Here is an 18,255-nt window from a genome sequence, read left to right as displayed (position 1 = left end):
TCCTTGGGAAATTTCGGAAATATTCGCAGAAAAGGAAAATATTTTTCCCGCCCTTCGTATTGAAGATAGGTGATTGGTATTTGGCACAAGTAATTAGTACCATAAGTAATATTTTTAGAGTGATTTCCAGATCTTTATGTTAACCCTGGGCCGCGCCAGAGGGCCTCAAAACGGGGAAAAGGGATTTTTTTCTGCAAAAATCCCTATTTTTCTCATTTGTAACCTCCTTAGGAACGTCCTAGGGCCATGCGGGTGATACCATCTATAAGCCTACTCTATTCTAAAGAGAACGACATATGTATCATCATCCTACGATAATGAGGGACGTGTCAGGAAATTTTTGAAGTTTGTATAGTATCTTTGGGAAATTTTAGAAATATTCGCAGAAGAGGAAAATATTTTTCCCGCCGCGTCCTTAGTATTAAAGATAGGAAATTGGTGTTTGGCACAAGTAATTAGTACACTACTTAGTATTTTTGAAAGTGATTTTCAGATCTCTATGTTTACCCAGGGCCGCACCAGAGGGCCCGAAAACGGAAAAAAGAGGAATTTTTCGGTAAAAATCCCTATTTACTCAATTTGTCCCTCCTTCGGGACGTCCGAGGGACATGAGTTTAATACAATCTGGAAGCTTGCTCTATTCTGAAGAGAATTGTGTATGAATCGTGATCCTACGACAATTAGGGACGTGTCAAGAAATTTTTGAAATTTATGTAGGGTATTCTGGGACATTCTGGGAATATTCGCAGAAGAGGAAAATATTTTTCCCGTCCTTAGTGTTGAAGATGGGAGATTGGTACTTGACACAAGCAATTAGTATACTACGTAGTATTTTCAAAGTGATTTCTGGATCTCTATGTTTACCCAGGGTCGCGCCAGAGGCCTCCAAACCGGGGAAAAAGGGATTTTTTCAGCAAAAATCCCCATTTTCCTAAATTTTTCCCTCCTTAGGGATGTCCGAGGGACATGCGGGTGATACCATCTGAAAGGCTACTCCATTCTAAAGAAAACGACGTATGAACCATAATTTTACGATTATTAGGGGCGTGTCAGAATTTTAAAAAAATATTTGTAGGGTGCATGTTAGGGAAATTTTGGGCGTTTTTTGATGCTCTCTCAAAATGGGTAAAAAATTTTCCCGCCCTTACTATTGAAGACAGGTATTACGAATTTGTCACAAGTAATTAGTACACTACGTAGTATTTTTCCAAATTTTTGGAGGTTTGTGCGCAGACCCGGTAGGGCGTCAGGGGGTCCCAAACTTTGAAGAAGTTTTTTTTTTTTGGTTAAAAAAGTCCCGATTTTCCCTCAAATAATTCCCTTCTGGCATATTATAGGGACATGTAAGTGGTACCGTTTGAAAGGCTGTTCCATTCTGAGAAAAACGAGATATAAACCATGATTCTAGGATAAATAGGGATGACACTGTCGCTGCTTATCTGAGACTCAAGAAAAACGCCGAAAAAGGCAAGAATTTAAAAGGGTTAAAGAAAGGCTTCAAACAGGTTTTTGTTTTGTTTGTTTGTTTTCTTGGGCAATTGCACATCTTAAGCAAAACTCGCGACATTACGTTTGAATATTTCAACTTTTGGTCTGAGTAGGCCAGTTCTAGACTGTTGCAAAGATTGAAAATCTCACTCAGTAATAAAGTATTCAGAATTTAGATCTCTCAATATTTAATGTTGTGACGGAAGTTCGTTCTCGAAGTGATGTCTCATATTAAGTTTATTTTATTTGTATAATTTCGATATAATGTTTAGAGCAAAGGGTACGTTTTAGGAAAAGAAAAAGAAGTTTGAAACTAAAGTTTCTTTTGCGTATACATCCCGAAGCAAGATCAAACCTTGTCATTTTTCATAAAAAATTCGACTTACAGTATAGGTAGACCACTTCTGGTCGGTTTTGGAAGTTCAAAATAGCGCCATTAAATTTAGCACCCATGAATGGAATGTCAATTATTGCAGCAAGATTCTATGTACAATATGAGCCGAGTTAAAGGCATGGTATGACAACTTTACCTAATTTTTGTGAAAATGCGATTGCTGATTTCTCTTTCATGCTCTGTAGAAATAAGGATGTTTTTCCTTCCTTTTTGTTTGTATCTTGCGAATGTAGTTTCGGTCAGAGCATTTACTCAGTGTTAAAATTTGAGATGATTATTACCTATCATGGGAAAATCATAACTGACTGAAAATTTTAATAATAAGCCTTGTCTCCAGCCAGCATAGTGAGTGAGGTGGGATGAGGATATTACATAAAATCAAAACTTCTAAATAAAATATGAACACAGGGAACTCAGATAGTTTCTCTCTTATTAAAGCATCATATTTAAAACTAACATGCTGGGAAGAAATAAATAAAAAGTATACAGCTACCGTCATGGACAGTTATTCTGAATATGGAGCCTTGATATTTTCAGTATTCTTTCTACCGCATTCTTTTCTACTCATGTTATAATCTGTGCATTGTGTCTTTACCTTCCTATACAACAATTATATTACTCGAAACAAAATCATAAACAGTAAACGAAAATTATTGTTGGTAAGTGAAGACTGAAACATGATAGATCCATTTCACAGTGATCATCTTGCTCTTCTCTACTATAGAGTAAAACAACATGAGTTGTTCATTATTTGTTTACGGCTGAAATCAATCTTACTCTAAACTTCAGTGTAGTCATTGCTTAAATTGTCAGACTCAACTTACTAAAGACTCCAGCTGAAATTTGCAGATAATCTAAACTGTGGTGTTAGTTACAAAAGTTTCGCCTGATGTACGTATAACACAAGCTTCAGAGAGCCTACACAGAATTCGCTAACACTATAGACCAATAGTAGGGGGGGGGGGATTACCGCTAATAGCCGGATATTTAAAAGGAAAAAAATATTGTTTACTTCACATACGTTCGGACTACTGTAGTAGAAAAAGTAATTTAAGATAATAAATTCTTAACTTACCGTATTTGCAGACGTATAAGAGATACCCTATTTATTTTTTAGGAAAAGTTGTTTTAACTGCGTAAAGATTTTTCTTTTCTAAAAATACGAAGTGATATTTTTAGCAACAAACATATACAGAGTTAACTATAATTAACTAAATGTACAATCGATCGCGCGTCTGGAAATATTTATAGTGCATGGGCGTCCAGAAAAACGAAGGTTAATAAAACGATTGTATTCAAGCAACACTGAACTATATGTAGTTTGAATGATGTTACACACAGGAAGGAATCTAGGAAGACATTAAACAACACAGAATCGGGAATATTTATTGATTGAAATTATCAAAATCTCTGTATCGGCGTATAAGACGCATTTCATTTTTGACTTATTCTCAAAAGAAAAAAGTGAGTCTTACACGCCGGCAAATACTGTATTGAATTAAATATCCTAACGAAACATCAAAACTGCACTTCACTACCTTATAATATCATTTATCCGGCTCTGTCGTTAAAAGTCAGAATTCAATTACAAAATATCTGCGGTTTCAACCTAATGTGAAAATGAAACGAAATCGGAAGATCCTGAAACATGAATTCGATGTTTTCTAACGCCATGATGATAGCACTTCGCATTTATTTATTCTTTAACTGACGAGACAAAAGCCTTGAAGAATACTGTCCTTCTGATTCTTCTACCATTTATAGTATTACGTAACACATATGTAATGTCGTGACATTCAAGAGAGGAAGAAATCCGAACATAAAACTTAATGTATCATGAAAAAAAAAATAATCTTTTTACATTCTGATACGGTTCTCAATTTCAGCTTTAGATAACATTCAAAAACAACATACAGTTTCCAAACATATATAAATAAAGGTAAGCAAGGAAAAGTCTAAGTTGAAATTTTTCTTCAATCAGTATATACAAGTAAGGAACATTTTACGAGTTTAATGGAAACTACCATTATTTGCCTTCTCTTCCTAGAGTGACAACCATGTTACACGATTGCTTCCGACCGCAGAACCAGAAACATCAAAATTTCCCATTGTTGGTATTACTACAAAAATATAATTTTAAAAAAGTATTATTATTTCTTAAGGAGTGATATTTACAAAAGTCACCATTTGTTTAATTGATTGTATGTAAAACATAAAAACAAGTACCACCAAGTAACTTTTTTTAATTTTAAAACATAAATGCATTTTTAGGAAATAATTCCCAATTAAAAATTAACAAAAATCAAAACAATATTTCATTTCTAAAACTGATATGAAGGTTTTATGAAGACTACCCTTGGTGCAATGAAAATGAATGAATGTAAAAAATAATAATAATAATAATGCCACAATTATATAACGTATATTACTCTCTTAACACACAAAAATCTGTATCCGAAATAAGCGAGACATGTATAATCAGAGAAAGGTTTGAGGATTCACAAATTACCAACAATTTTTTTTTTTTTTTCTTTCTTTCTTTCTTCTAGCATCTATAACAATGCTGTTTGGAAGGATTTGGAATTAGCACCGAATTGAAATTACCTTAATACAGAGGAAAGGGAGAAAGTGGTTAGAACTCAGAATTTTTAACTGCCTTTTGATGTTTAACAAAAGTACTTAAGTGCAAACAACATAAAAATGAATTATTGGCACAATTCATTTTGTTTTTTAATTTTTTTTTTACCCTGCAAAAATCAATTACAATGTGCATTCACAGATAAAACAATATCCCATTAATGTAATCTCTAATTCGTTTTTTCTTTCTTTCTTTCTTAACACTGCCACGAATTTCTCCATGCATTAGCTCCTTCCTTTTGATAGGGCGGGAGAAAGAAAAAAACTTGACACTATTCAATGTGCTCCATAAATTATTACTATATTCTTCACATATTCACAATTCTATCACGAATAACACTGGAAATGGATCACTGCTAGCTCCATGATGGATCATATCCTTTCCAATTTGCACTAGGAGCTAAATATACTCGTCTATTCTTGTACATAAAACTTATAACACCCCTATAACCAGTACGTGGAACACCACTCTGAAAATAAAGAAGAAATAATATATATCAGAAAAAATCATAAAAATATGACAGATTATTATTATTTAAACTACTTTTCATTCTATCTTCTCTCTTTTTTAATTATATTTTCACATTTTTTATCTATTACTTTTAATTTTTCTAATTAGTATTATTTATGTATTTTATTTTTAGTTAACCCCTTCATTAATGTGTCCGGTATGCAATGATGCCAGGATCACTTCATCTTGACATTTGTCCACCAAGACAGGTTTTTGAAGAATGGAGCTTATCTTCGTTGGTCTGGTTTCAATGAGAAATAACTGCAGAAATCCGCATCCGTTCAATGAAATAACTGCAGAGATCGGAACATGGGAGAAAGTGCTCCAATGTAACACTTACCACAGTGGCGCGCTTGCTGCTGCACACTCGTTTCCCCGAATGACGACATGTCCCTGGATCCAGTAGACAACGATGACGCAGCCCTGTGCCCTCCGTCCAATACTTCATGGATCGAAATCCCGTCGGAAAAAGACCTCGTCATAATAACATGGGGCCATAAATGCTTACTTTAGTCACCAGAAGCTCAAACAATTGTCGAGTTCTAAATGAGTGGATATATAATCTAAAATAAATCTAAATAAGAGGAATTTTCGTCCATCGAATTCAGAAGCATTTCAAATTTCTTTGGGAGGGAGGGGGGAAAGACACTCATATAAGTGGGATTTTACGTTCTGTTATCATAATGTTGTTGATTTATATATATATATATACAGGGTGATTCTTTTAGGGTTTACAACTTCAATCAGTTATAATTCTTTATTGAAACCACATACAGACTTCGTTTATATGTCATTATACTGCAAAACACTTCAATTTGTGTGTGTGTGTGTGTGTGTGTGTGTGTGTGTGTGTATGTGACAAATCCGTTATAGCTCAATGTGTGCACCTGCGGTCATTCTGGATACATCCCAACGAAAGTCGGTTTCCTGCCAAACAGTAGTCAGTATTTCGGGGGTAACGTCCGCGATGACTGTTGTGATGCGATGTTTCAGTTCATTAACATTAGCAGGTAGGGGAGGGGTGTACACATTATCTTTCACAAACTCCCACAGAATGACGTCAAGTGGTATGTAATCTGGAGGCCAGGCAATTGGTCCACCATGACCTATCCACTTATCTGGGAAACGCTGATCAAGAAATTCCCTTACGTCTACCAGATAGTGCAGCGGGGCGCCATCTTGTTGCTACCATAAGTGGCCATATTGGTCATCTTCATCTAACTGTGGAACAAGGAAGTTCTGGAGCATATTAAGATAGGTGATACCGGTGATAGTGCTCTCAGCAAAGAAGAACGGTCCATACACCTTTGCTCTGGAAACAGCGCAAAACACGTTCACTTTGGAGCTGTCACGAACCAGCTCCACGTGCGCATGTGGATTTTCCGTGCCCCAAATACGACAATTGTGTGTTGACTCGGCCGGAAAGGTGAAAAGTTGATTCGTCACTGAATACCACTTTGTTCAAGAATGACTCATCACCATTAATGCGATCCAACATGGTAACACAGAATTCATGTCGGGTATGTTTATCCGATTCACTCAGTTCTTGAACCAAGGTCAGTCTGTATGGCTTCATGGACAAACGTCTACACAATACACGCCAAACAGTGGTCTGAGGGATACCAGACTGAAAGCTGCTTAGAAGAAAACGTGATTCCAAATATCACATAAGGCGTTTGTTCACCATGCGTTCAGAGAGATTACACTTAACTAGTAACAGAAATGGGACTGTAGCTCGTAGCAGTCGTATTAGAAGACTAACGTACAGTAGTGTCGATTCACTGCCGTGAAGGGAACGTTGTAATGCTTTGCGCTAGCGCTATGGAAATTTAAAAAACTTGACGGATCCTGTTTACTAATAGGTCGAACAGCGGCCAGTTATAGAGCGAATCCGATTGATGCAAAAGGACAAGCTTGATCAGTGAAGATTACATTATTTCAACCTCAGTAGAAATATGTTTGACGAAGAAATGTTTCTTCCTGGCGGCCAAATTGCAGAAGAGATTTTTATTTTGCAATCCCTCATTGTAATGTATGTAATTAATAAACATTTAAACAGTCATAATACTTGGACTTATTTATTTTTGTACACAAACAGGATTTCTCCTTGTCACAAAGTAATGTATTTTTCTTAATAATTATCTTAACCAAAATCTTACCCTCTTTGATTGTTATCCCTCGATCCCCGAACTGGCAAATAAATTACACTTTTTCTTGTGAATATAGTGTTGTGATTTCCTTAGAAAATCTTTCACTTGTGCATCATTTCCTGGCTGTTTCGTTCATTTTTAAATCTTTGGCTGGGTACATTACCGGGATGTTTGTCATATAAAGTACTTCTTTCAAAGAATTGGTTGGTGTATTATCAATGAAGCAAAATAATAGAGCATCTGTTGCAAAATGCACAACTTATGTATGTATTACTTTACTATACACAATTATAATGAGTTACCTGCTATCAACTCCTTTCTACAAACCATAAACAAATGGATACAATTGCGTTAAATATGCTCACGAAAAATCAACTATCTACCATTCAGTGCTACAAGCTAATCTCAAATTGCACACAGAACTCCATCAAAACTCTAACGCCCAACACGCCATAAAACGGATTATGTATATGGTAATAATAAAAATATTTGAATCAATAAATAATAATAATTATTATTATTAGAAGAAGAAGTAGTAGTAGTAGCAGAAGAAGAAAAGAAAGATTATTTACATATTTAATGGGTATGTTTGTATATTCTAGTACAACGAAGATAACAAAATGACGAAATTAGCTGTAAACATTATAGATTTCGTAAAATTAAGTAGTGCAAAATGACAGCGAATTTTAAAAGTATTTTCTAAAAAATTTACTCACTCTAAAATCATCCATCAGACCTAATATTTTGGCTGTTTTCTTGAAAATATCTTTTGTGTGATAAGGTATCCTGACAGCACCTTCATGCACAATTGAGTTACTTTTCAATTCCATAACTGTTACAATTGGACTATCATACACCTGTTTAACAAACTGGACGTCATAATTATCCTGAAATGAAAAGAAATAGTTGATGTTCGTAGAAAAATAATATTCAACTAATTATTCTATACATACATATTTTACGAATATTATAAAGAAAAATACACAAGTAACACTTAACTCACCATATTTTTGACTATGAACATAATAAACTTAAAGATATAAACTCAGTATATTACAATATTACAGACAACTGTACACCAGCTTGATAGCTGGGACCGGAGGCATGGTTCTGCAATCCAACTTTTATGTAAGAGTTGATCTTACACGATGCCCTGCGCACCTATTGATTCTTCGGAGCCCTCTTTAATAATAGGCTCAATCCTTCATAACCTAGGTGCTCCATAAGGATATAAAACACAAAAGCTCAAACTCTTATGGCTTAATATCTGCTGAAAACGGAAATATTTGAATCAGAATTGTATCCATTCGATGGTACTGTAGTCATGGTAGATGTCGAATATGGAAGCAAGTGAAGATTTCAGAAAAAGAACATGCTTTGCCAACAAAAGTTAATAATAATAATAATAATAATAATAATAATAATAATAATAATAATAATAATAATAATAATAATAATAATAATAATAATAATAATAATAATAATATAATTAGCTGCTCTTGTTATTGTTGTTCCTGGTGGTGCACTGTCTGGTGTAAATGATGCTTTTTGCTATTTTCAAACAACGTGATAAGAGAAAACTTGAAGGTTTAAGATTTGATGTATAGGTAAAAAGAGCGCAGCAGTCACCATTGTTACCGCAAGAAAATCAACTATGTCCAAAATATTTGGGCAATAGACAAAGCACATTCTTTTCCTACACTCTCCATTTATATCACATCTTTAGATTGTGAACAGATAATAGGGCCTAGAATGATCAGTTAGTTTTCTTTGATTGGTATTTGCGACAGTAACACACGAACTGGTAAATTCTAAACATCAGTGGAAGACCGCAATGATGAGACTCGGAAAGCTTGAAGTACGAGATTACCAATACGTGACCACTCACCGAGGGAAAAATAACGTATGAAAATTCATCTGAATTTAAACATCTAAAGACAATGTGACGGTAAAGTTACAATTTCTTTTAGGGGAAACCATACGATATTGCCAATGATATCAACATCTACTACATATAAGATTCCTTTTATGATTCACTGACTGGAATTAATAGTCCCTTTCCAGCACTGAGGCAACATGAAACGGATGAGATTGAACCACTACTCCCAAACTATACGATGCATAAATATGAGAATACCTATACAGGATGGCGCGGAGACGACTTGCACATTTTAAAGTTGAATATTGCGCAGACGAGACAACTTGGAGGGATTGGAAGAAGATAGGATGCCATTTCATAAGAACACCATAATAGTTACCATGAACAATTTGTTTTCGGTGTTCGAAATTATTATTTACATTCCCCACCCGCAACCCACTTCAGCTATCGCGCCTGCTCAAGCTTCGCGAAATGTTACTCGGCTCCGTGCTAACGTGGGAGCATACAGAAATTCGGTTCAGATCCCGCCAGTAGTTATCAAGAGATAAAGTACCACATAAACAGTATACATACAACTGGAGTGAGACTATAAACTCCTGTATGCTTACGCCGGAAGCTAGAAGTTGGAGGGTTGCGTGTGACACCATCTGCATTTAAAAAAAAAAAAAAAAAAAAAAAAAAAAAAAAAAAAAAAATGCCTTGGTCAAACAGTGAACCACCGGAAACTACCGTGCAGAATGAAATGTTTCATGGTACCAGTGTACGCTTCTACTCATCGTTATCACATACTAGAAAAATGCTAAACGAATAACACATAGACACTATACAACATTGAAAAAAAAAAAAAAAAAAAGAGATAGAGAGAAAATATAATAAATAGAAGGCAATATTCTTAAAATTTTCAACAAGGGTGAGAAATTGGCAGATGGAAAAACCCTGTAGCTGACACTGCAGAATAATCCATGAGTAATGAAATAAAAATATACAGTAAATCCAAGAAAATACTTGTGATTTCTAACATACAAACCATGTGCATGGTTAAAATGAATAACAAAAGATATTGTAATATATTCTACGGATGAGCCATACTTTTTATCTTACCTTTAAAAGGTACGTTAAGTTCTTCTGAGTAAAAGGCACAAACTTATCATTGAGTTTTATATACTTCAGGTGCTTTTCATAGAAAAGACCACTGAAAACAAAAGAAGTACATGAATTATTACAATTTTCCAAAATATGAACTGCAGCAAAATCAATGGTGTCTTTTTCAAACATTACTTCTAAGAAATACCACTATTGCTCCTACGTAACATATTTGTTCTGTGTATCCAGTTACTACGGAGAAATATTAAAGCGTGTTTACCATATTTTAACGGCTACACAGAAGAGTTTTATAAATTTTTTTGACAAAGTGAAGAGGCTTTTGCACTCGAATAATCGCAACATTTCCATGGGTGAGCCATACTTGTCTCAGAAAAAAAATGTGCCTGATAAGTATTTTTAAATTCGTGAGTGGAAAAAAATATGTAAATAAATTTACATAATACTTTGAATTTTTGTTTCTTTACTCGAGACATTTTCAGGAGGAAAAACGCAAAATAAATGGATTCAAAGTTTCTGAAACGCTGAGCACTCAATAGTTTGTCTATATGGTTACTTCTCAAGACCGAAATATATCTGAACTTGTAAGGACACATATTATATATTAGGTTGTCTAAAATTATTGAGTGTTTAGAAGTCAGATTAGAGAATACATTGTGATTTGAGAATAACATAATGACACCAGATATGCACCATTCTCTGTTCGATGATGATTTGCCATTTCTTCACTAACGCCATGACCACGTCACTATAGAACTTCTGGTTTTTGGTCAAAAAATTGTGACAAGTGGTTTTCACAAGATTCTTCTACTAACTTACACCATTCAGGAAGTTCTGCAGATATCGAAACAAATAATAGTCTGACGGTGGCACGTCTGGGGTATACGGTGGATGCATTAATACCTGCCAGTCAAGTTATCTCAATTTCTGACAGCTCATTAAGGATGCATGCGGTCCAGTATTGTCAATGTGGTGCACGACACCCTTTCTGTTGACCAGTTCCGACTGTTTCTTTTGAATTGCTGAGCACACTCGCGCTAACTGTCGACAGTACAGGTCCGAGTCCATCGTTCAGCCCGGCGGCTGCAGCTCGTGATAACGATGGCCTTCCAATCCCACCAAACACATATCATAACCTTCCTGGGCGTCAATGTGAGTTTTACCACAGACTGTGGAGCTTCACCTCGCTTCAACTACTATCTTTTTCGCACATTGTTGCAGTAGGTTTTATCCAATTTTCATCACTTGTGATGAACTGCTTCAAAAACAACCCGAATTCTTTACATTTCTGTAGATTCGCAGACAGAAATTTGATCGGGCAAATGTTTTTGAATCAGATAATATAGCGGGCATCCAAACGTCAAGGTTGTTTTTGTAGTCTGTCATCTCCAAATGGTTTAACACAGTTTGATGATGGGTGTTTAGATCATTGGTTGTGTCTGCGAATCTACAGAAACCACTGCGAGGAGCGTCTTAGACATTGAAATTTCCAGAACGAAAGCGACTGAACTATCTTTGGCTGTTACTTTTGATGACGTATCTTGTCCATAAATAGCACAAATTTGTTCCCGGGTCTGTCCAGCATTTGTGTCTTTATCAAAATAAAATTATAAAATGTAGCATAGTATTGCCGGAAAGTTCAATCATCTTCACAGCGCACACTTTACCTCTAATTATAAGAATTCCAAAACTTTGGCACATCTACTATCTTCAACTATTAGATGACTAATTACGTTTGGGCTGGCTGCTGCAATTACACCGTGAGATTTAAGGACACATATAAACGAATCAATATTTTTTTAGACTATTTGATATATATGTTGATATGTCTCTATGACCGACCGTTTCTTTTGAAGGAATTTTGAAGGGTTTTTTTCTAATCTTGGTGAGAAATAACATCTTTAAGGTAGTAATTACTCTTTTTACAGAACATGAATAAATAAGTAACTCAAGCCGTAGTTTTGAGCATAATTTAGAATTTTTGAGTAGTATGCATTCGATTAACATAATTGTGTATGTGTAAACATTTTGTAAAGTGAAGGCATGGACTTGATCTTTCTCTTACACTAACTGGATTTTATGACTCGATGAGCTGTTCTCTATTCTGGAACCTCGAAACACTCTCTTGGTCATTTTTGTTGGATAACTGAAGTCTGAGAGACGCACTACTTGTCTACGCAAACTTAGTTAAATGTTACGTATAAGTTGTGCTATTATGGACACCATACAACAGTCTGTTATGGATTTAATCTCTAGTAGACTGACAGACAGCATTACTGTCTAATCGCGACTGACTGACATTTTGGGAAAAAACCTTAGTTTTTATACTCCAAGAAGTATCTGATGTAGTACCAGAGTAGTCAGGGAAAAGTATTACTTGCTGCAGCCTAAAATCCAAAAACTCATACTATGTCAAAAATTGTTGTGTTGGAAAAGAATTTGTCCACGCGAATCATACAATAGGAAGTTACATAATGATGCGTAAACAGAATCACATATACATGTGTTGACGTATATTATACAATTCAGAACAATGATATGCCATTCTGAGACTAAAAAATATGTTTTCGTCTCGTTCAAATATAATGACAAGAGGCTAGAAAATAATAATAATTATTATAATACATGAAACTGACAACAGAGTTTATCTTTACTTGGTTATATATATATATATATATATATATATATATATATATATATATATATATATATATATATATATATATATATGTACTGATGAAAAGGGCATCCCATATAAATCACCTGTTTCTACAGCAATTTGCATAACGGAATGTGAGTATGTAGGAGCATGTTGATGTTTGTTTAAAGAACCAAAATAACTGCCATCGTAGAGTACATACTACTAATAATTGAAATATCATCGAACAGTACGATGTATATACATAGTTGCATGGATCACAATTTGCGTCTATAATGCCAGGACAACCCCAACGAACACTTGTTGTGCAATTAAATGTTTTCAAATGTGATTGTATAAAAGGGCTGCCAGAGGCCGGCTGGTACAAAATTATCTATCTACTTCCGTTTTATCCATTATGCGATCAGTGTTATCACTGGAAATCATATTTTCACCACTTCTGGTTTCAACAGACAAATAAAAGTTGAGACTTAACTAATTCTTGGGACACTAAATTGGTAACAAAAAATTGCTCTATGGAAGTAAGTTTAAAACCGAAAGTACTAATAAATTACAACCACTTTCAGTTCTAGCAATATCCGGGTTTCGGCACCACGCTGTGTGCCTATGCTATTGAGGCACAGCGCACATTAGACGCTTTTTTTTAGATGAGGTTTTTATACTTACAAATTTAGAACGTATTTTTATGTTTATTTTACGAAGGAGATTATGAGAGTAAATAAAGGGTATATAAATTTTGTGGAGGAAATTGTAAGCAAAAGGAAACATTTATTAATAGCAAAGGTAGTGTGTGAGGCTTAATGCGAGTACCTTTGTTTTTTAAAATGAATTTAATTTGGAATTTAGTTTTTAGGAAAAATTTTGATTAGTGTCGGACTGAAAACAACACCTAGTTTTAAAACAGACATTTAGACGGGAGAGCAGAGTTATAGGCATTTGTAAAGAAACTGCAATAGATTTAGATTTATGTTAATGAATGCTTACTACTTACGGACTTAAAGTTTTTTATTTCAGTTTGTTGTAATCGGCACCAACACTCACACAAACACTTCACTACTACACAGTTTGTAGAAGTTTTTCGGTGGCACTTGTTTAGTTCATAAAGATGAATGGAAAGTTCTCTAATTTATTTGATATTAAAATTGCTAGAAGTTCAATTTTGAGTGGTGACCAATGAGGAGTTGGGGTCCCAGCATCATAGGCGGCTAGCAATTGTTTCTTTTTTTTTTTCTTTTCTTTCTTCTGTGAGGGCGATGTTTTCGGTGACTTCCCTCTTTTTGGGAGGATGTTGAGGGTATTTTTTAAATATTTTGAAGTATTTAAAAAATTGTAAAACAGTTTTTTTTTTTTTTTTATTGGACATCTTTTTCCTTATATTAAATTTGTCTTTTAATGATTAAGTTAAACAAATAAGGAAGAGCTCGCACACGGAGATCTTGCGCGACAGATTTTTGGAGGCAGAAAGATTAATGTTACAAATCGTTGGTCTTATTTGTAGTTTCGTATGGCGTTCTTCGAGCGATGAAGCGTCCATATTTTAGCAAATTGATTTCCTGGCGATGAGAACGGTTTTTTCAATGCGTTTTCATTTTAGGTTTGCAGTTTCGTTGAACTTCTTTTTTTAATTTTATGCTCTGTCTGCATGTCTGTTTTCCGGCTAATGTTGAAGGCCGATTTAATGAAGTAAGAAAAGTAATTGTTTCTATGCAATGAAAATTAATTTGGAATAGTTGCGTTTTTTTTTTTTTTCGATTATTTCCTTTTACTCGTTCTTATTTATTTTTGCTTTCTTTTTATAAACTACAAATTAGATGAGTTTTACGATATGTTTCAGGTAGTGATTGTCTGTTGCCTTGCGATGGATCGACTACAAAAACCGATTATTCCTATGTATTACCTTTTGTTCTATGACGATCGACCTTGATACGGAAAGGTTGATTTCTACCACTTCTGGTTTGAATAGTTTGTTACTGGCGGAGATGGAATCTCTTCTCGGGTCGCTGAATCGATTGCAAAAAAATGCATTTCGATATCTACTACCGATTTTGTTCTATGGCAAATTGGCAATCAATGCTGACACCAGAAGTACTAGTAAATTTCAACCATTTTCAGGTTTGGTATTATTCTGGGTAATGATATGTTATCTTCAGACACTGAGTCGATTGCCAAAAAACCGCTTATTGCTATTTATTACCGTTTTTGTTTTCTGGCAGTCAACGCTGAAACCGGAAATGATTGATTTCTAGCACTTTTCGGTCTGAGGGTTAATGGAGAAGATGGGACTATTTTTGCAGTACTCAACCACTTGCAAAAAACGCTTCTAGCAAACTGACTGTCACTTCTGTTACCGTTTTCATTCTATAGCTATAAACGTTGAAAGCGGAAATGGTTATTTCTACTACTTTCCGGTTTAAATACAGGATTAACGGAGGAGATGGAATATATTCTCGGGAGATCGCTTTTTGATATATCTTACCGCTTTTGCTCTAATAGTGTTGACGGATGGACATAGATACTCTATAGGACTTCAGACATTTATGTATAGCGTAGTTTGGGAGTCTAAAAAATGCCTGAACAAGAAATGTACATATTACGTTACTTCTTGCTTGCTCCCATGATGTGTGGTTATGTTTGCTGCAGGATAGTTCGTATATTTAGCATAAGATCCTATCACAGGTGTGTGTGTGCTAATGGAATCAACCCAATATTTGTTTTCTATAGTAATGCTGAATTTTCGTTTTAAAGTTAAAATTTTTGTTTTGTGTGGGTTTTTTTTTTTTTTTCTTTCTTCTCTGTGTAATCTGTCGGGGAAGAAAGTAAAGCAATCGCATTACTTTGGTCTCATGATAACATGTAACACACGAGTTATCTTGTCCTGGTAGCTCATGCATATTATACATATAAAACATCCGAGGTTTAGTAGTGCATGAGTTTACAGAGAAGCTGAATTCGAACCCACAACATTTAAATCTTATCACAGTGTGCGTATGTATACGTGAAGGTATGTGAGAAACTAGTGTGCATTCGTCTTCTTCATACTGACATGTTATTCTGGTATTGGAGGGAGACAATAAGCTGCACATTCTGCTTGACTCTGGCTTTCGTTCGGCGAGTATGATCAGTACGTCGTACATCTGTAACGCCCTATCCCCGGATCTTATTTGGACAGTTTGTGGAACTCATTTTTCAGCACGACAACGCCTTCATTATTCCGCCAGGGCAATCTAGAGTGACTTAGGCGGTACTTGTCTTTTATCCTGATAGGTATCCGGACCTAAGCCCTCTCGAGCACATGTGACCTAAGCACTCTCGATATCATATCCCAGACACACAGTCATCATTTGTACGACCATCTATTCTACCCTAACACGTTTGTGTGCTATTAAGATGAGGCCTTATGTTTTTTCAACACACCGCATAACCTGCTCCAAGATATTCTACGAGAGCCATAATGGAATCGCTATTACCTTTTTTTATGAATCAACTATGGGCCAGATCCGCAAACTCCTATTGGGTGTTCTTGAATGCGTTTCCAGTAGCATTTGGTGAAACCAAGATGAGATGTAGTCCATCTCAAGGTATCTCTAGCCATAAAATAATCTTCAAAACCACTGCACTAATTTGTGCCTTAATACGAAACAAATATTTCTACCAAAGCAAAAATGTGTAATGCTAATTTTATACGCCCAAAAGAAAATGAATTGCTAGGGCGCTTGAATGTACGTGAACGTGCTTTTAATTAATGTGTCAGGAAATAGTTTTTCTTTCTTTTCACCTGCTTTTTATTTATGCTAACAATTCTATTAACATGAAGATTAATACAAAATCCTATGAGTTAAGTCAATATATGTAATACGTGCTGGTGTTGAATTTCAATTATACTCTTCAATATTAAGTTGTTTTTGTTTCTACAATTGGTTATCAATAATTAAATTATCTGCTTTAAAACATTAAATCACTACATTCAACATGTTTGTGTTTTAAATTATTTTAAAAGGAATACAACGAAGTAAACAACATATATTTTAGAGGAACAAAAGAATCTCGCAAGATTTGCTCCATCATAAAGTTAGACGGTCTTGTACAAGAAGCCGATGTTTATATTTATTGCTTAACAATTAACAAATAAGTGAAAATCTGTATTTAAAAAACTTACTTGCTTACACCTATTTTTCCAAATGTTTTCGTTCTTGAAATTTCCGGACGTATACACGCTCGTCCTTTTCTTTGTTGTGGTTGTCTTACCCAGTCATCCCAGTATCTGAAATTAAATCATAAACCGTACAATACGATGTTAAATAACAGCAATTCTAAACTACAACTACAGGATTGAATAATGACAAAAATCATGAAAATAAACAAACAAGTGGGTTTTATTTCATATTATGAAACTTCTTTTAGGATATAAATTCGACATTGAAATTGGAGATGTCAGATCTACGTCCTCCGGTTTCACTATAGAAATAAAGTCGGGCATGGAGCCTGTTATTAAAAAGCTGACCTGTTATCAAAAAACCTACCCCAAAGCATTTCTCGTTATTTCTTACAATTTTTGGTCTCTGTAGATGAATACTGGAACCGGAATACTGTAATAGATTTCTATCACTTCGGTTTTCAGTAGAAAAATAGCTGGGATAAAATTCTTGGAATCCAGGATCCATATCAAAATACCGTTTCTTGCTCCCTATTTACCGTCTTTGTTCTATGTAAATCAATATTGAAACCGAAAAGTATTAGTAGATTTCTGCCGCTTCCAATTTAGTGGAAAGACAATGGCACAAATGGAACCTATTCTTGTAACACTAAAAAACACGAGCGGCTCGGGCGAACATAGTAGTAAGCATAATTTCCAATGGAATTAAGTTATTAAGGGATATAGATTGTAATCGAACCACAAGACAGTATGTAGGTAGCTTAATCTCGGAAATGTAACTGCAGATGCCAGGGAAAGCTTGTTTGATACGTGTCATTGCACTGAATTACATGGGAATGTTGAACTTTCCTTCCCAGTTTACTCGAAAGTTAAAAAATGTGGTATATCACTATGTTTTCCCGAGTCGCTAACATATACACAGACACACAGGCTTCTCGCTATCTATGGCTGTGTCATGTATAACATACTTCCAGTATAATTTGTTCCAGTGGGTCCCAAGGAAATGGTGTGGAACTTACAACTGTGATGTTTTGCGTTGTACTATAAACATTAAAATGGAAAAGAAAATTGTAATCTTTGCCTAGATTTCCAATACCAGAAACCTTTAAATAATAAACAGTACAACGTGGGGAAGGTGAGAAAATGTGTTGGATAAATTATATACTAGCCAATGTTCCTTTACTAGCAGTCATATTGTCTAAAAACGAAAATTTAAGTTTTGATAAGGCACACTTTCGTTGTGACAGGAAGTGACGAAATTCACTTATTTATCACCATTCTGC

At 34.9% G+C, this 18,255-nt stretch overlaps 1 protein-coding gene across 1 annotated transcript in view; it reads right to left on the bottom strand.

The window, feature by feature from the left end:
• Positions 1-2,291: 2,291 nt before the first annotated feature.
• Mgat1 (alpha-1,3-mannosyl-glycoprotein 2-beta-N-acetylglucosaminyltransferase) overlaps positions 2,292-18,255 on the bottom strand; it is a 79,408-nt gene continuing 63,444 nt past the window's right edge. The window contains exons 8-11 of the mRNA XM_081735833.1: positions 16,976-17,080; positions 10,161-10,251; positions 7,897-8,067; positions 2,292-4,989 (exon numbers count right to left, since the gene is read on the bottom strand). Coding sequence (XP_081591959.1) covers positions 4,876-4,989; positions 7,897-8,067; positions 10,161-10,251; positions 16,976-17,080 — 481 coding nt within the window. The 3' untranslated portion in view covers positions 2,292-4,875. The remainder of the gene's footprint in view (positions 4,990-7,896; positions 8,068-10,160; positions 10,252-16,975; positions 17,081-18,255) is intronic.

The sequence above is a fragment of the Thermobia domestica genome, chromosome 13 (genome assembly GCF_964235325.1).
Source record: "Thermobia domestica chromosome 13, izTheDome1.hap1.1, whole genome shotgun sequence".
NCBI classification, from domain to species: Eukaryota; Metazoa; Arthropoda; class Insecta; order Zygentoma; family Lepismatidae; genus Thermobia; species Thermobia domestica.
The sequence above is the reverse complement of the archived record's forward strand: the minus strand, read 5'-3'. Positions and strand labels throughout refer to the sequence as shown.